This window comes from Manis pentadactyla, chromosome 16, assembly GCF_030020395.1.
Source record: "Manis pentadactyla isolate mManPen7 chromosome 16, mManPen7.hap1, whole genome shotgun sequence".
NCBI lineage: Eukaryota > Metazoa > Chordata > Mammalia > Pholidota > Manidae > Manis > Manis pentadactyla.
Window position 1 is genome coordinate 17,539,655 of NC_080034.1, and position 19,873 is coordinate 17,559,527.

The following is a 19,873-nucleotide window of genomic DNA, read 5'->3' on the forward strand; positions in this document are numbered from 1 at the left end:
CTTCTGGCCTACTTTCAGGAGCAAAAACAAAGAGAAAACCACAGAACCATCTATTTTTGTGTTAGAAGGTGTATTTTTTTACCCTGTCATATAAAAATACAGAGAAAAGAAAGGAGAAGGGAAAGTGTCATGAAGGAAAACACACTTGAGGATCCCACAGCGTTGGTGTGAGGGCTGGTGGAAAAGGCTGAGGGGCCGGCTTTCTAAGTAGCAGCATAACTTACGTCCATTTGAGATGTGCAGTGTTTTTTTCATGTAAAAATAGCCAGTTAGCTTTTTCCACGCATCTTCAGAAGAAATCTCAAGACATTTAAATTTGAAAGAAATTGATCGGACTGATTTAAAATTTTTTATTTAAACTTGTAGGACTTGCTCTGTGCCAGGGAGAATTCTCAGGTTAGAGGGACACTGCACCACCCTGACTCGCAGGTCTTGCTCTGTTAAGGTGGCCCTGCCGTCTGTTGGTCTTTGGTCCTCCAACAGCTGCATTGTGATTCTCTGACCAGTCATGGTGGCTGTGTTTTCTCTTTAAGGCCTACCGAGCGGCCGTGCAGACCCAGTGGAGCTGGATCCTGCAGCTCTGCCAGTGTGTGGAGCAGCACATCAAGGAGAACACTGCCTACTTCGAGGTATGTGCATGGAACCGCAGCATCAGTGGATGGCGCGGTGATTCGGGCTGACGTACAGCCAAGAGTTCTTGTTATTGTCAACTTACATTTATAATACGTGCAGGGGAAATAAACTGAATACTGTCTTTGTAGGGCATATGTCCTCTATGATAGAGTGAAGCATTCTCTGGAAGAGGAAATCCTTTAGAAACCTGTTAAAATGGCAGAAAAACCATATTATATGAGTGTCATTTATTAAGGAAATAATTTCACTGCAGAGAGCCATGCGTGCTTTTTTCTGTTCTTCAGAACTTTTGAAGTATTGTTGGAATATCATCCCTACTTAAAAATTATTTGGACCCTAAAGTAAAACAGATCTTCAGTTAAAATAATCCAGGGTGAAAACACAATATAGACATGAACTTTGGACACTTGATGTTCATTCATAGTTACCCAGAGTTTGCTTAAAGGAAGGACGTGGCTATTGAGTTGTCTTGTGATCTTATTCTGTTCTCATGAGTGGTATACACAAGGGGCCCTGGTACTTGGTAACTCTCTGCTTTCCTGGCATTTAGTATAACTGCCACTTTTCATCTTTCCATAGTTTTTCAATGATGCCAAAGAAACTACAGATTACTTAAGGAATCTAAAAGATGCCATTCAACGGAAATACAGCTGTGACAGATCCAGCAGTGTTCACAAGCTGGAGGACCTTGTTCAGGAGTCAATGGTACTAATATGAAAGTCTACACATCTCATCAGAATAATGTGTAATGGGGATTGGTGTTGTTGCTATATTTTTATATGTGCAGAATTTTCTATTTAATTAGTGGTTTTGATATTTGCCTGTCATTCAACCAAGCATTTAAACATTCAGTTTCAGTACGTTTTGGTAACAAATAACAAAAGCATTTTTTTAATGTGATTGCCTTGGTATTTTAAAATAATGCTTTAACATTATTCTCTGTGTGTGTGTGTGTGTGTGTGTGTGTGTGTGTGTTTAGTCATTCATTTCACAAATACTTGTTAAGCCCTTCCTTCAGGCACAGTTTTAGGTGCTGGAGATAGAACAGAGAACAGAACAGGCAAGAATCCCTACCCTGGCACTTGCATCCTAGAGGGGAGTAGACAATAAACATGATCAATAAGTAAAATCTCTGTAGTATATTATACAGTGATAAAGGCTAAAGAGGGGAAAACAACTACACAAAACAAGGGAAGAGAGATGTGAGAGGGGCCGGGAGGGATGGAACGTTTGGGCCAGGCGGTCAGGGAAGACTTCTGATGGCGTTTCACCTGTGTAGAGCGAGAGCATATATGTCTTTTACTTTTAAAAACCCATCTTATTTATTACTTAGGAAGAGAAAGAAGAACTTCTGCAGTATAAAAACACAGTGGCAAGCCTGATGGGGAGAGCAAAAACAATAACTCAGCTGAAGCCAAGGAATCCTGACTGTCCACTCAAAACTTCTATTACAATCAAAGCTATCTGTGACTACAGACAAATTGAGGTACTTATAAACCCTAGAAATAGACCAGTTTCTGGCATTATTTATATATTTTAAAAATGAGGTCAAATTGCTTACTAGTGGGAACATTTTCCTACCTCAAAAACAGTGAAATTCCAATATTGGTCATGGAAAAAAATTAGTCAGCTGTGACCTCATTTGGCTTTTCTGTTCTTCATTTAAAACCAGATAACCATTTTCAAAGATGATGAATGTGTCTTGGCCAACAACTCTCATCGTGCTAAATGGAAGGTCATCAGTCCTACTGGAAATGAGGCTATGGTGCCCTCTGTGTGCTTCACAGTTCCCCCACCCAACAAAGAAGCAGTTGACTTTGCAAACAGGTTTGTACGCATTAGCTAAATACACAGAGCTGGTCTTTTGAGGGGTTCTGGAGGTTAAAGAAACAATAGTTTGTAGTGCGACCCACAGCATCAGAAGGACCCAGAACTAGTAAACATGGCTTAGTTCTCAACAAGAGAACTAAACAAAAAGAAAAATTGTAGCATGTTTCAGAGGGAGTGAAAAAGACTTAACCTGTGTTTTCTTTCATATATTTCAGAATTGAGCAACAGTATCAGAATGTCCTGACTCTTTGGCATGAGTCTCACATAAACATGAAGAGTGTAGTATCCTGGCATTATCTCATCAATGAAATTGATAGAGTTCGAGCTAGCAATGTGGCTTCAGTAAGTATAAATCTATACATCAACATAATCTGCCCCAAAATATGGGGCACATTATTATGAGGGGTGGAGTGTATTTGTTGTAGCATAGGGTGGAGCCCAGCAGATCCATGCTAATATTCATTTATTCAGTGAATATTTGTTATATACCTATTGTAGACAAGACATTTCCTACAAAATGCTTATTCAGTGCTTATTCAGTGCTTTATTCAGTGCTTATTCTTGATAGGGAGACAGTATATATAGTGTTGAGACTTCGAGAAATGGGTACAGTTTGATTTTACTTATTGAATTTTATGGACTTGTTTTTCCCTGTCTTTTAAAACTGGAATAGTTAATGAAGAAGAAAATTAATTTCAAATGTTTCTTCTGTTTATAGCCATTAATATGAGCTGGCATATACAATGATACCCTAGCTTGATTATCTGTCCCATTTTAAATTTAACTCTTAGTACTCTAATAAATTACCTGGATCATTGGTTTTCTTTAGATAAAGACAATGTTACCTGGTGAACATCAGCAAGTCCTGAGCAATCTGCAATCTCGTTTTGAAGATTTTCTGGAAGATAGTCAAGAATCACAAATATTTTCAGGCTCAGATATAACACAACTGGAAAAGGAGGTTAATGTATGTAAGCAGTATTACCAAGAACTTCTGAAGTCTGCTGAAAGAGGTAAAGGGTGGGGATCCTTGTCTTTTTTTCTCCATAGAGTTTGTTTCAGGCTATTTTCTGCTTTAAAGGGGACTCTTAATCTTAGGTATATTAGGTCACTTAGCCTGTGGTAGGTAGACAAAATTGCTGGAATGTAAAAAACATGTTTGAGATAGGAAGATGCAAAGAGGGATTCATTTTTTTCTAAATGATGAATTAATAAAAAGATGCCAACACACTAGTATGACAAATGATGGATTCTTAATGCATCTACTTTTCAGCATTATCACTGTTTTACAATGTAGTGTTCAGAATAATAATCCTTAGTTTCTGAAAAAATTCAGCTATTTTCCTATGTACCAAAGGATTTTTAAGGCTTTATTTTTTACAGGAGTTTTATATCCATAGCAAAATTGAGAGGAATGTGGAGAGATTTCCCACAGCCACACTTGGATCGTATATGAGTCAAAGGAAAATATTGTATGTAGTTACTTTTGCTAAGTACAGATTCTATTATGAACTCGTTAGATGTTACACAGAGACAGGAACTTTAATCAGTAATATTCTAGTTTAAAAACTTTTAAACATTAACACATTCCTTACCTGCTTCTCATTTTTAAGTATTTTTGTTTAATTTTAAAAATTAATCTGCAGCTAATTCACATTTTTGTGAACATACATTACCTTCCTTGTACATCCTAAGTCAGACACTGGTACTTTGGATGGCATAGGAAAGTTTTATAAACTCTCTGTCACTTGTAAATGTTCCACTCTTTGTAAGGTTTATATCCTTGGGTGGGATTGTGATGATAACTGCTAATGTCATTTTGACTAGCTATTCCCCAGTAGTAGTAAAAGTGCCCCATTAAAACATAAATAAGAACATCCAAAAGATAGAAGGCAAAGTATTTTCTAAACATTTATGTTTACTTTCACAGAGGAGCAAGAGGAATCAGTTTATAATCTCTACATTTCTGAGGTTCGAAACATCAGACTTCAGTTAAAGAACTGTGAGGATCGGTTGATTAGACAGATCAGAAATCCACTGGAAAGAGATGATCTTCATGAAAGTGTGTTCAGAATCACAGAGCAGGAGGTGAGATTTATAAATGTGTTGGGAGAGATGTTAGCTTAAGGTAAAGAACTATATCTTAATGACCTTCGTTGGCAATTCCTGTGACTTCTTAACATGCTTAGTTTTACCCAGTTGTTAGATTCAATTATGTATTTTTTGTTTATTGTAAATGAGGATTCTGTAGCTTGGTACTACCTGTGTCTCAGGTGAACACAGGAGCATGTCCCTCTTACCCATTGTGATGGGGATTGAAGGGCTTCTCAGAGTACAAGTCTTCTCATTTTGGGTTTGATGGTCACCTGCTATATGCAAAAGCACTAAGTTAGATGTTTGTGCCTGAGGAGATGGGCAGTAAGGGAATTTTTGATAATAAAACATGAATGCTTTGGCTTAATTTCTTGGATAAAGAAAAAGTAAAGAATGCAGAGGTTTTTAAGTCAATGAGCATAATGTAAATGTGTTTTTTTTTAATGTTTAAAGAAAGATGCACCGTCTGGAGTGACAGCCTCATACCAATGTTTACTCTCTGTTTTATAGAAACTGAAGAAAGAGCTGGAGCGACTTAAAGATGATTTGGGGACAATCACAAATAAATGCGAAGAATTTTTCAGTCAAGCAGCAGCCTCTCCATCAGTTCCTACCTTACGATCTGAGCTCAGTGTGGTCATTCAGAACATGAACCAAGTCTATTCTATGTCTTCCACTTACATAGATAAGTATGTAACCACTGTCTTAATATAAATTGGCTTTATGCAACTGTCATACTTTTATACATAAGCTGTTCATTTAAAAATACTAATTTTTATGACAATAAATATATTCATCGTTTGACCTTAATAACAAATGCATTAAATATTTCTATGGATCTATGATGCTTCTTCATAGTGAAAGGGAATATGCCTCAGAAATTAGGGCATAATGTATGATCTTCCTACATTTTGCCTGTAGTTGTAGGTGACTCAGCTGTTGTTGTTCATAGGATTTCCTCCTAAGCTTGTTCTAAACAAGGTTTGAAAGAACATTTTATGTTGGACCCTCTTGCTATATACTGCTTGTGGGCAGGCCGTGGGGTGGAACACAGTGCTGTCTGTTAACATCAAGAAGACAGTTAGCTGAATGTTAATCTTGTAGAAGTGTGTCCGTGTCCCAAGAAGGAAAGCATGCTATATTGTGTGTCATAATAGTGCTTCATTGGAAAATAAACATTTACGTATAGGAGGCTATGTTTAATTCCCTTTTTTAGGTTGAAAACTGTTAATTTGGTTTTAAAAAACACTCAGGCTGCAGAAGCCCTTGTAAAACTCTATGAAACTAAACTGTGTGAAGAAGAAGCAGTTACAGCTGACAAGAATAATACTGAGAATCTCATACGTACTTTAAAGGTATGAATCTCACTTTGGGCTATTTTTAAAGATCGTACTCCAAAAGTATTTCTCTAACACTTAGATCTTCCAAACATCAACCATTAAATAACCTTAGTTTGAATACATTTATATTCATTCCATGTCATATCTTTATAATACCATAGCTTACTCTGTAGAAGTATGCTCAGTCATTTTTAGTTTGAGGTGAGTTTCTTCTCATGTGAAATTTGAATCTTTTTGACAGTAGCTTTTTATACAATTCATGTCAGTAGGAGTTGAAGTTAAATTTTTTGTAATAGATTTTGTTGCTGAAAGAGGCAGTTATTTTAAGAAATCAAGGAGGTAAGTACAGGAGTTAATCTAAGGAAAGAAAAAGACTGATAGTTTTAACTCATCTGTATCTATACTTCTATATATAAAGCACAGACTAAAACTATTACAAAATAATTGGGAAAAGTTATCTCTGATTTTTAATGCATGTATTCATTTTTACACAATGAGATTAGTGGATATTTTTTAAGATAAGCAATGAAAAAGACCTATAGAGGTAGCAGACTTGTTAAGGAATATATTTTGTTTTATTAATATGCAAATTCTATTAGGCTGAACTTTATAAAATTCTGTCTTATTTTTAGATCAATGTGCAAACATTGGCAATTTGTAAGATTCAACGTAATATCTTTGTACATGAAAGATAGTGTTTCCTTTCTCTGGCAGTCATTTGTAGATAAGTTACAAAATTAGGTAAATAATGTGTTCATGCAGTGAGTGGTTGACACCTTTTTATAACTTTTACCAATTAATCTATTTTAGCAATGGAGATCGGAAGTAGATGAGAACAGAGAGGTATTCCATGCATTAGAGGATGAGTTGCAGAAAGCTAAAGCCATCAGTGATGAAATGTTTAAAACATACAAAGAACAGGACCTTGATTTTGACTGGCACAAAGAAAAAGCAGATCAATTAGTAGAAAGGTGGCAAAATGTTCACGTTCAGATTGATAACAGGTTAGTCTCCTTTTTTGTTGAGTTTTGTCACAGATTTAATGTCTGTCCTTGTGTTCTAGGAAAAAACGTACATTTAAGCATTTTAAAAAACTTTTAATTATGTTAATTGTGAGAGCTCTGTCTAATTATATATCTGTTTATATGGTGGGCTTTTAGCAAGACATTTAACTTCAAAATGACTATTTTTCAACTCTTATGTTTTTAAAATTATTGCTGTAGTCTGGTGTTTGCATAATTAATCTACTTGCCTTTTCTGAAGGAAAAAAACCCAGTATAGTTCTGTATTTATTACCAACTTACAATGTGCAAATAACCAAGACTTAGTAAGAGCATGGATCATGCATCTGATAGGGCTGTATGTATTCATCTATACTAGACGTGAGAATGTAAAGAAATTGAAAGGACCTGATGTTTATTTTAATTGTAGATCCAAAAAGTTGAAATAATTCACCCAGTGACTGAAATATAGAAGTGAAAGGAAATGGAATGGCTTTAGAGTTCATCTGAAAAGAAACGGAATAGTGTCCTTTATCATTCGCTTTCATGTTTATATTAATAAATGCAAATAAAATACTTTTATGATATAGTGCCATTCTTGAGAAGTAAAGTTATGTTCAACATATACATTACCTAATCCCCATAAAGTATATGATATACAGGTTTAAAACAGTGGTTTTTTTAATCATAGAAATTGAGGTATTTAATCATAGCTTTATTCATTGAACTACTTTGTCATTATTGCAAAAGTGAACTGCCACTTGATGCAAGCTTTGGATATTCAAGGCATGTTGATTGATAATAATTATGGTTAAGTTTCCAACTTTTCTGCATTTTAGCTTTAGTCTCTGGGGCCTGAACCTAAAATAATCAGTACCCCTAAGTGGTACAACTTAGAATTAAGCTAAGCCAGTATGGAGTGCCCTTAGAAACATGCCTCCTGGTGCTGTAGCTTTGAATTCTTTACATGTACCCCTGTTGCTGTGTTTAGTGCCTTACAGTACAGTTATTTTGTGTCTCCCTTCTTCTCTGTACCTGCTGCCTTCCTAATGGGTACTGATGGAAACTGTTCTGTGGTTATTCTCTTAGGTTACGGGACTTAGAAGGCATTGGTAAGTCACTGAAGTACTACAGAGATACCTATCACTCTTTGGATGACTGGATCCAGCAAGTTGAAACTACTCAGACAAAGATTCGGGAGAATCAGCCTGAAAATAGTAAAACTCTAGTCACAAAGCTGAATCAACAGAAGGTATGTAAAAACAATTCTGTGTACTAAGGTTGTGTCTGCATTTGGTCAGTCATGACCCTTATCTTCCTTTCCTTTGGTAAAAGAAAAAGCCAGCAACTATTTGGAGGAAGATAGGGAGTAAATCATAAATACTGAAATCCTGTAATCCAAACCTACAAACATCATCAATTACTTTGATTTCTTGGAGGTAATTTTTGGAAGCGTCAAGAATAAGAAAGTAGCGTGTTGGTACACTTTTCAAATTCCTAATGATAATTTAATTATAGGTATAGAAGTCTCTTTGGTACTTGGCTGGCTACAGTATTTTCGTGAAATCCTAAATAATTAAAAGTGATTAGTGGTAGAAAATTAACAGCCACATTTGACAGCGAGTTGAATGCTTTTGCGATTTTTGTACTTGATGGGCCAGTACTTTCTAGCTCTGTTTTGATCAGGAATAGGTGGGGGCCAAGGGCATCAAGACTACTTTTAGATAATTCCTATGGGATTTTAGGAATTTCTGCTTTGGAAGCCCCATCAAGGTGAGTCACTTATTTGACTTAACCCAGAAGTTTGTACTTTACCCATAAAGCAAATTGTGTATCAAATGCACAGGGCTGAGGAACTATATTATTAAAGGGTGTGGCTATTTCTTAGTTCCTGAGCATCTTAAGTAGTTGAATAACACAGTTGCTTGTCCTTTTTTCTAAACTGTATGTCTATAGATGCTGGCATCTGAAATAGAAATGAAACACAGCAAAATGGCTGAGTGTCAAAAATATCTAGAAGAGTACTCAAGGACAGTGAAGGTAAGGAGATTCAGTTACTTGGGTCACATTTAGGTGTGTGATTCTACAGTGTATTTCTAAAGCCTTTGCAAGTCATTTCACTATGCAACAAAAAACAGGAACTCTTCCTTTGAAGCTTTTGACATTTGTCTAACAATTTTTGTGAAATGTGAGTCACATGACAGCCCCTGGTTCATTCATCCTCTCTCCATGTCACACATGGGTTCAGTACAGACACATCCACCAGAGTAAATACATGGCCCTGAAATTGGTTTCTTACTACTTTTTGCACCCTTGCTCTCTGTCTTTTTTAACACTGCTGGAATATTCCATGGGAGAATTTCTGCCTTTCTGATTCACAGGGCAGTTCTCATGCCTTTGAAGTCCTTGACAATGCCTTGACTTCAGTCCCCCAGACCCACAGTTCCATTGCCCAGCTAGAGGAAGGGGAGGCGGGATATAACTAACATACTGTGACTGTTTCCATGAGCTTCTAGAGAGACCTGGGAGCATTTCTGATCACCCTAAATGTTCTGCTTTTATAACTGCCTTGGAGGTGTTCCAGGATTGGGTAGATTCCTAAAAATGTAGTTTTGGAATTCTTTTTCTAATTTAAAGTTATTCAGTGAAACTAGGTTCTATTTCTCAGTGTCAAAGCACTGTAGAATTAAGCATTAGTGGGTTGCTTTAATTAATTTAACCTTACTGACTCCTTTACACAGGACTATGAATTACAAAAGATGACATACCGCACCATGGTAGATTCACAACAAAAATCTCCAGTGAAACACCAAAGAATGCAGAGCTCAGCAGATCTCATTATTCAAGAGGTAATGAAAGTACAAGAGAGAGGAAAACGGGTAAAAAGGAGAGAAACAGTACTTAAGAAAATTATTATTTATATATTTGTATTGTGGTAAAGTATATATAATAGAAAACTTGCCATTTTAACCATTTTTAAATGTATAATTCATTGACATTTAGTACACTCATTGTGTTGTGCAACCTTGACCACTGTCCATTTCCAGAACTTTGTCATCCCAAAAAGAAGCTCTCTGCTTATAAGAATACATTTAATTAATGGTCCTAAAAATCCATTGGAAAGCTTTATTCAAGATTAATGATTAACTACAGAGACTAACAAACATACTCCATGATTAAATTTAGAAGAGAATTGTCATTTACTACAGTATGCGCAACAGTCATAAGCACATTCCTCCCCAGTTACCATTACTGGGGAGTTGCATACTTCACTGTCTCAAAGCCTAGCCAATATTGTAATTATTACTCAGCATTCCTCCAGCTCGTTTAGGGCAACGGGAGACGATGTTTTATTATTTCCCTTACTTGCAGTTCTTGGACCTATGGACCCGGTACACGGCTCTGGTCACCCACATGAGACAATATGTTAAATTTGTTGGTGATTCATTGAAGAGGCTGGAAGAAGAGGAGGTAACCATTATCTATGAACAGGCAACTAAAAAGAAACTACAATACGTTTGGAAAAAAACAAAAAATGGTTCCATGATATATTTACATGGTTAATAGCTGATCTATAAGTAATGATTTAATTATAAAATTGCAATGAAAAAGAGGAAAGACCTAGGATTTTTTGGGTTGGTTTTAAGATTCTGTCAAATAGAAAAACTTTTTTTCTAATAGAAAAAATAGAAAATTTCCTATTTTTACTCTAGGACCCTAATACCATTAATGTCCTAAATGATCCTATTTAAATTATGTACTGTGGCAGTTTGACAGAATTTTTTCAGTTTTACCATGGTTGGGAAGTGTACGTCTTGGAAGTAGAGTTCCTACTGTTATTTACAGAAATACTATATAAACACATTTATTTTAAATTAGTATCTTCAAGGATTTAAAACATAAAAGCCATTAATTTAGAAGAAGTAAGTGTTTGTACAAAATGATATCTACTTTTTAAAAATTACAGAGTTTTTTCTTTTGTTTTTGTTCTTGCCAAGAGGATGTGGTATATGATAAAAATAACTGCCATTCTTATATGGAGGACTTCTGCAGCTTTGATTCTGCATTTAGAAAATACATTCAGAAATGTAGAGTAAGGAGTACTTATGAAAATAATATTGCCATGAAATGCAACTGTGTCTGATTTTGAAGGGTTATGCTCTGCTGTTATTTTCTTGATTTGTTTTCTATTCCTAACCTCAGAACAGACCAAAATAGACTAAAAACTAAAATAAGTCAACTGTGGGGCATTAGCCATTTTAAAGTAGACTGTGGTTGAAATTCTGAAGATGATTATATTTACTGTAACTCTGTTCATATATTGAAAGAACCAAAATGGTAGGAAATGTCTAATAGTTGTTATTTTCTTAGTTTTAAAAAAATGTGACTGCTTTTGTAAACTATTTTAGTCTGTTCAGAGTTAAAGGTTTTCGCAACTAGATCACTAACATAGCTACTTGCAAGTCTTTATAACCAGATTCCTTTGTGTTTAGAAAGGAGAACCAGAAGGTTGTTACCATCCAAATAATTGGCATACACCTCTCATCTATGAAAGAACCCCCATAATTTGTTTACATTCTTAGCTTTGGAGAGATCTGAGTCTGTTTTAAATGGTATTTTCATAATTATATGTAAAGTAACTTAAGTCCTTTCTCTTATAGTGTATATCTGATTGCATATGTGTGAACCACTTTGCTCAAATTTATATGATGAGGTAGAATACTAGAAATTATACAACCCAAAGATACTTGAAACATTTTGCCTGCAATATATACAAATTATGCTTGTCATTCTTTGAAATGTAAAAGATTCATAGTGAATTGAGCATCAAAACAATGTAGTTTGTACAAGATCATGCAAATACTATGATTTAAAGTAGATAAAAACATTCCTGATTAGAACTTTACCACTTAAAGATCATATTAATTGAATGTCTTATAAAAGATATATATTTCTATAACTGGGTCTGTAAAGACCCACATGAGAAATCTGAGTCTGGGAGCAGAATTTTCCATCATAAGCATAAAAATCAAACAGTGATGCATGTTATCTTCAGAAGATGTACCAAATTAGTTAGAGATGTGTTAGTAGAGTAGATGTAATAGATATTAGAAGGGTAAAGAGATTTTTCTGGTCTATACTGAATGCAAATATATATCAAATACTAATTTTTGAGATTAGAAGATAATGTTTCCTTGAGGAAGTTATTTTTATATTAATAAATTTGACATCTACAAGGAAGCAAATCAGCAATAGGACTAAATTATTCCTAGTAATTTTGCTGGTATCTGCTAAAAAATTCAGTGTTATCTAGACAAAATGAGATTATAAAACAATTGCTAAAATGGCTCTAATTAAGATACTCAGGGTTCGACCATCTTGTTTTCCTGAGGGAATCTTCACTTTTATAACACTCAAAACTTCATAGCTACAGCTAAGCTTTAAAGGAGATTTGACAAAAAATTGAGACTTTTAGAAGTCATCTAATTGACCATATTGAACATTTAATATTTAAGCAGATGAAATGCTTCAGTGTCACTAAGAGTGGACCCTGGTTACAAAATAAATAGATCACCAAGTATTGCAGACTGTAATGAGATTTATTTTTATATGCATTCTTATTAAAAACCATATATAGGTTAGCAGAGGACTGAAATTATCATCAAAATCATTGGGAATCAGGACAATAGAGGAAGCAAAATAAGATATATGGTCTATAATGTAAATGACATTCTTGAAACTGACCAAAGCTTCTCAGTGGAGAAAAAAATATATAATTTCTCCTTATTAAATTGTTTCTAATTGTGATGTTTTTGAGCTGATGATATGAAACTAACAACTGTAGTGTATTGATAAAGATAAATGAAATAGTTTAATTATAAACTAGCGCTGATCATTTAGTTCTGTAGTCAAGGCAAACTGTACCTCCCAGCTGAGACTGATTCTGTTATCCATAGAGTAAAAAGTATTTCTTATATTTTATATTATACATTGGAACTGACTCCTTACGTATGTTACAAAAAGCATTTATATTTAACGAATATCTTTGTATTTGTGGAGTATCTAAAGGTACTTGTCGAGGCGGATTCATAAAAGGTCTGTCATTAACAACAACAAAATCTGTGAGTATATGAAGCACATCTTTTCTAATGCCCCCAGGGACTATAGCTGCCTTTGCATTAGCAACTCTGATCATTATGATTGTGAAAATGTGGCAAGTATAAACAAGTAAGGAATCTGCCTTTAGAAATCAGAAGGTTTTAAATAATTTTCCTCCTTCCCCATGTTAGATATTATTTTCCTGATTTGACTCTTTGTTCCAGAGTTCTGTTATGTTGTTTCTTTAACCCTAAAACGGGGATGTAGATATCATTTTAAATTTCTACTTGGCTAGATATTGAAAACTTCAGTTTTTAAATGTCATTCGACTCCTATATGTTCTTCTGAGCTTGGGGGGCGAAGTGGTAGGCGAGAGCGCTGCTGGGAGAGTTTAGCGCCCCCTTTGTTATCCACCCATTCATGTGTTTTCAAGATGATTGAAAACTGTAGAAAGAAGATTGAGGTCATGCCCTGTGTTTTGTAAGATCCCTCGTTGCTATAAAATCCTGAACTAGCTAATTTTTAAAACAAAATTATTCATGAGAGAGAGAAAAAAGATTATCTGGTTTAGCAAACCTGACACAAAGGGTTTTTTGTCTTCTCGCACTGCTGACTTTCTGAAGCTTCCTCTCTGAGGAAGGTGGTGGTGGTGGTGCTTGTTCTGCATTTGGTTTCGCTTGTTTTAGTATTTCCAAGCATTGCTTCAGATTTTTTAAGGTAAATTTGAATAGAACAGGCTTGACACTTTTGAACATCTCTTGTAGATTAAAAGGTGTAAGGAGACTTCTGAACAAGGGGCATATTCAGATCTGCTTCAGCGTCAGAAGGCAACAATGATTGAGAATAGCAAACTCACAGGGAAGATCAGTGAACTGGAGAACATGGTAGTTGAACTAAAGAGGCAAAAGTTGCGAGTCGAGGAAGAACTTCCAAAAGTCAAGGAAGCTGCAGAAAATGAGTTGAGGAAGCAGCAGAGAAATGTAGAAGACATTGCCCTGCAGAAAATCAAGGCTGAAAGTGAAGCCAAGCAGTACCGCAGGGAGCTTGAGAGCATCGTGAGGGAGAAGGAGGCCGCGGAGCGGGAGCTGGAGCGGGTGAGGCAGCTCACGGCAGAGGCCGAGGTCCGGAGGGCGACCGTGGAAGCAAATCTGCAGAACTTCCGGAGCCAGTTAGAGGAGCACAGCTTCACCAGAAGAACCCTGGAAGATCATCTTAAAAGGAAAGATTCAAGTCTCCATGACTTGGAACAACAGAAAATGAAGTTAATGGAAGAATTACGAAGAAAGAGGGACAACGAGGAGGAACTCTTGAAGCTGATAAAGCAGATGGAGAAAGACCTAACGCTTCAAAAACAGATAGCAGAGAAACAGTTGAAGGAAAAGCAGGAAATCGAACTGGAAGCAAGAAGGAAAATAACTGAAATTCAGCATTCATGTAGAGAAAGTACGCTGCCAACGTGTGCGATCACACAGGCGTCGTCACACGGAGACGTAGCAGGTCTTCAGAGAGCAGAGGAACTCAGGCAGAAGGTAGATGAGCTCACAGTTGCCAACAGAAAGGCTGAGAAAGACATGAGAGAGCTGAAGTATGAACTCAGTGCCCTCCAGCTTGAAAAGACCTCATCTGAGGAAAAGGCTCGTTTCCTGAAAGAAAAACTGGATGAAACAAATAACATGCTCAAGTGCCTTAAGTTAGAGTTGGAAAGGAAGGACCAGGTGGAGGAAGGGTATTCTCAACAGCTCAGAGAACTGGGTAGGCAGCTGAACCAAACCTCAGGTAAAGCAGAAGAAGTCATGCAAGAAGCTAATGATCTTAAGAAAATAAAGCACAGCTATGAAGTAGAGCTAGAGTCTCTTCAACAGGAAAAAGGGAAGCTGCAAAGGGAAGTAGACAGGATCACGAGGACCCATGCCATAGCTGAGAAGAATATCCAGCATTTAAATTCACAAGTTAATTCTCTCCAGGAGGAGAAGGAATTCTCTAACGACAGAATACAGTTCTGCCAGAAGAAGTCAGTTCATCTAAAAGAACAATTTGAGAAAAGCCACGCACAGTTACTTCAAAATATTAAAGCTGAAAAAGAAAACAACGATAAAATCCAAAAACTTAAAGAAGAACTGGAGAAAAGTAATGGGTGTGCAGAAATGCTGAAACAAAGGGTAGGTGAGCTTACTAGGCAGAACGACGAAACAAAGTTAATGATGCAGAGAATTCAGGTGGAGTCAGCAAACGTAGTTTTAGAGAAACAGGTTATCCAGCAGAGATGTGAAGCACTGAAAATTCAGGCAGATGGTTTTAAAGATCAGCTGCGCAACACAAATGAACACTTGCATAAACAGACAAAAACAGAACAGGATTTCCATAGAAAAATTAAATGCTTGGAAGATGACCTGGCCAAAAGTCAAAATTTAGTAAGCGAATTTAAGCAAAAGTGTGACCAGCAGAACATTATCATCCAGAATACTGAAAAAGAGGTTAGAAATCTAAATGCTGAGCTGAATGCGTCCAAAGAGGAAAAGCGACTGGGGGAACAGAAGGTACAGCAGCAGCAAGCTCAGGTGCAAGAGCTAAACAACAGGTTGAAGAAGGTACAGGATGAACTGTACTTAAAGACCATTGAGGAGCAGATGACCCACAGAAAGATGGTTCTGTTCCAGGAAGAATCTAATAAGTTCAAATGTTCAGCAGAGGAGTTCCGGAAAAAGATGGAAAAATTAATGGACTCCAAGGTTATCACTGAACATGACATTTCAGGCATCAAGCTCGACTTTGTGTCTCTTCAGCGAGAAAACTGCAGAGCTCAAGAGAATGCCAAGCTCTGTGAAACAAGTATCAGAGAACTTGAAAGCCAGCTTCAGCAATACCGCGAGCAAATGCAGCAAGGGCAGGGTGTAGAAGCAAATCATTACCAAAAGTGTCGGAGACTTGAAGGCGAGCTGGTAGCCCAGAAACGTGAAGTTGAAAACCTGAAGCAAAAAATGGATCAGCAGATAAAGGAACACGAACATCAATTAGTTTTGCTCCAGTATGAAATCCAAAAAAAGAACCCAGCCAAAGATTGTACCTTCAAACCAGATTCTGAAATGGCAGTGAAGGAGTGCCAGCACTCCGGAAACCTCTCCTCTGGGAACCCAGGACAGCTTCGCCCAGCAGCCGGATCACCTCTGCTGAGATGGACCCAGGAACCACAGCAATTTTCCGAAGAAAACTGGCAACATCGGGTTGTTGAGCCAATGCAGAAGGATGTCCAGTTCTGGCCGTTGGGGGCACCACATGAGAAGGAGAAAAGCCAGCAGTGTTACTCGGAGTATTTTTCTCAAACAAGCACCGAATTGCAGATAACTTTTGATGAGACAAACCCTATTGCCAAACTGTCAGAAATAGAGAAGATAAGAGATCATGCTCTGTTCAATTCCAGACCACCTGTTAGATATCAAGATGACAAATGTGAAATGGACTTGGTGACACTTTTGGCACCCTTAGAGGTATGCTCCGGATTCTGAGACCTTATAAGCTACCTAATGTCAGGTTTCCTCTCGTTTCTTTTCTCTGCTGAAGTTTTTTAAATGATGTTGAATGGGAGTGACTCTCTCATTCTGACAAAATGCTGTACTTTTCTAGTGATCTACTTGAATCTTTACTACAAGTTATTCTTTCATTTTTAAGTGCTTGAGATTAAACATACAGAAGTCATATCTATGGGATTATATTCTGAAGAATGTGACCATAAAACAAAAACTAGAAGAAACAATCATTTACCTTTAGTTTCTAACATGTTCTGGGGACAAATTTCATCTCAGTCTTTTTTAAACCTAACATTTTAATACCTTAATTGTCACCTAAAGTAAGCTTCAGACTCTAAATAGTATTACTAGTTGCAGAGTCCTCTGTGGTTTGACATTTTTCTTCTCTTGACTTGCTTCATCTTTGTTATTCTAGGAATTGTATTTGGATTAAGAATGGGTAAAGTGGCATAATGTTCTCTAGATGACTTTTAACATCTTATAAATTCCTGTTACAGATAGCTAAGAACAAGCAGTATGATATGCATACAGAAGTTACAACCTTAAAACAAGAAAAGTGCCCAGTACCCAGTGCTGAAGAATGGATGCTTGATGGGTGCAGAGCACCTGGTGGATGCAGTAGAGATTTCCTTAAAAAAGGCTTAGAACCAGAGACCTTCCAGAACTTTGATGGTGGTCACACATGTCTGGTTAGGGATGATGAATTTAAATTCCAAGGGCTTCGGCACACCGTGACTGCCAGGCAGTTGGTTGAAGCTAAGCTTCTGGACATGAAAACAGTTGAGCAGCTGCGACTTGGGCTTAAGACTGTTGAAGAAGTTCAGAAAACCCTTAGCAAGTTTTTGACAAAAGCCACCTCAATCGCAGGGCTTTATCTCGAATCCACAAAAGAAAAGATTTCGTTTGCCTCTGCGGCCAAGAAAATCATAATAGATAAAATGATGGCTTTAGCCTTTTTAGAAGCTCAGGCTGCCACAGGTTTTATAATCGATCCCATTTCGGGTCAGACATACTCTGTTGAAGATGCCATTCTTAAAGGAGTTATTGACCCTGAATTCAAAATCAGGCTCCTTGAGGCAGAGAAGGCAGCCCTGGGATATTCATATTCTTCTAAGACTTTGTCAGTGTTTCAAGCTATGGAAAATAGAATGCTTGACAGACAAAAAGGTAAACATATGTTGGAGGCCCAGATTGCCAGCGGGGGCGTCATCGACCCGGTGAGAGGCATTCGCGTCCCTCCAGGAACTGCGCTGCAGCAGGGTTTGTTAAATAATGCCGTCCTCCAGTTCCTGCATGAGCCGTCCAGCAACGCAAGAGTTTTTCCTAATCCCAACAACAAGCAAGCTCTGTATTACTCAGAATTGCTGCAAATGTGTGTATTCGACATAGATTGCCAATGCCTTCTCTTTCCATTCGGGGAGAGGAACATTTCCAATCTCAATGTCGAGAAAACTCATAGGATTTCTGTAGTAGATATTAAATCAGGAGCAGAACTGACTGCTTATGAGGCTTTCCAGAGAAACCTAATCGACAAAAGTACATATCTTGAGCTTTCAGGGCAACAGTATCAGTGGAAGGAAGCCACATTTTTTGAATCCTACGGGCATCCTTCTCATATGCTGAGTGATACTAAAACAGGGTTACAGTTCAATATAAATGAGGCGATAGAGCAGGGAACGGTTGACAAAGGCCTGGTCAAAAAGTATCAGGAAGGCCTCATCACGCTTACAGAACTTGCCGATTCTTTGCTGAGCCGGTTAGTTCCCAAGAAGGATTTGCACAGTCCCATTGCAGGCTACTGGCTGACTGCTAGTGGGGAAAGGATCTCTGTGCTAAAGGCCTCCCGTAGAAATCTGGTTGATCGGATTACTACCCTCAGATGCCTTGAAGCCCAAGTCAGTACAGGTGGGATTATCGACCCCCTGACTGGCAAAAAGTACCGGGTGGCTGAAGCTTTGCATAGAGGCCTGGTTGACGAGGGGTTTGCCCAGCAGCTGCGACAGTGCGAATTAGTGATCACAGGGATCGGCCATCCCATCACCAACAAAGTGATGTCAGTGGTGGAAGCTGTGAATGCAAATATCATAAATAAGGAAATGGGAATCAGATGTTTGGAATTCCAGTATTTGACAGGGGGGTTGATAGAGCCACAGGTTCGCTCCCGGTTGTCAATAGAAGAGGCTCTCCAAGTTGGAATTATAGATGTCTTCATCGCTACAAAACTCAAAGATCAGAAGTCGTATGTCAGAAATATAATATGTCCCCAAACAAAAAGAAAGTTGACCTATAAAGAAGCCTTAGAAAAAGCAGACTTTGATTTCCACACAGGACTTAAACTCTTGGAAGTATCTGAACCCTTGATGACAGGAATTTCTAGCCTCTACTATTCTTCATAAGAGGACATGTTTAAATAACTTTGCAGAGGGGTGATGCTATCCAGTTCAAATCATGATAGTATCAGTTAAATATACAGTCTACTACCTTTGTCACAGACTGCAAGCACTATTTATTTCTTGAGGGCTGGAAATAGCTGATTATTCTGAAGAGAGAATGAGTTTTAAATTGAAAACAAACGATTTACTGCTCTTAAAAATGGTTCTATTGAGTTTTGAGATTAGTTTTTTAAATCTTGCATGCACTAAAATATAAACGTATTGTACCTAGAATATGGGATAAGCCTACAAGTTCACAGCACCTTTTCTTCACTCTCCATCATTAAATAGGTCCGGCCTGTTGTTAGGGTTCCTGTTTACTGAATGATCCATTACACTCACTGAAAGGCACTTCAGAAAGCACCATAGAGTCAAAGTGAAAGATGTAAATTCATTCCCACATCTCTGAGGCTATCAGATTGCTTTGGAAAATGAAAAAGGTTTCAGTTTTTCTGTATGCAGTAACTTTCTTTGCATATTAAATGTTTCCCACAATCTCCCATTTCTAGTTAGACTTTGTAATTAAAAGCAGCATTATCGTGTGTTGCAAGAGGGTGAAAGATTTTTCTTCATTCCATGTAGTTTTCATATGTGTTGTACACATTCTCTGTTCTTTCAGCTTTCCATTGTCTTGATACTTTTCTTTCAAGACCGTTGTGATTGTCATGCTAATGCAAAGGGCAGCGATGCAAAGATCTAGTGCTTCATGAATAAAATTGTGATGTTTTATTTGTTGTATTGATAGACCAGCTGGGAGGTTAGACTGATCATGAAGGCATGTTGGTGACAGCTTCCCTTGCTACCATAATCATTTTGGAAGTACATCTGCTATGTGACATGATAAATGTGGTTAAGTAATTCAATAAAATATCTCAGTAACCTGTGTGTGATGGAACCTTTTTACATTTTGGTTTTCTGAA

At 37.2% G+C, this 19,873-nt stretch overlaps 2 protein-coding genes across 2 annotated transcripts in view; both read left to right on the plus strand.

Annotated features, from left to right (window-relative positions):
• The window catches only part of LOC118927736 (dystonin), a 415,594-nt gene that overhangs the window by 263,984 nt on the left and 131,737 nt on the right, over positions 1–19,873 (plus strand). The window contains 14 exon segments of the mRNA XM_057493688.1: positions 534–629; positions 1,213–1,338; positions 1,967–2,119; positions 2,306–2,460; positions 2,679–2,805; positions 3,293–3,476; positions 4,394–4,551; positions 5,068–5,246; positions 5,774–5,912; positions 6,708–6,901; positions 7,988–8,150; positions 8,855–8,938; positions 9,640–9,747; positions 10,271–10,369. Coding sequence (XP_057349671.1) covers positions 534–629; positions 1,213–1,338; positions 1,967–2,119; positions 2,306–2,460; positions 2,679–2,805; positions 3,293–3,476; positions 4,394–4,551; positions 5,068–5,246; positions 5,774–5,912; positions 6,708–6,901; positions 7,988–8,150; positions 8,855–8,938; positions 9,640–9,747; positions 10,271–10,369 — 1,965 coding nt within the window.
• LOC130681201 (plectin-like) lies at positions 16,493–19,838 on the plus strand. Its single transcript, XM_057493689.1, has one exon. It carries the CDS (start codon positions 17,043–17,045, stop codon positions 18,915–18,917), a length of 1,875 nt encoding a protein of 624 aa, XP_057349672.1. The 5' UTR covers positions 16,493–17,042; the 3' UTR covers positions 18,918–19,838.

What these genes read in the sequence shown, in the direction of transcription:
- LOC130681201 (XM_057493689.1), top strand. Translation starts at nt 17,043, where the DNA reads ATGCATACAGAAGTTACAACCTTAAAACAAGAAAAGTGCCCAGTACCC.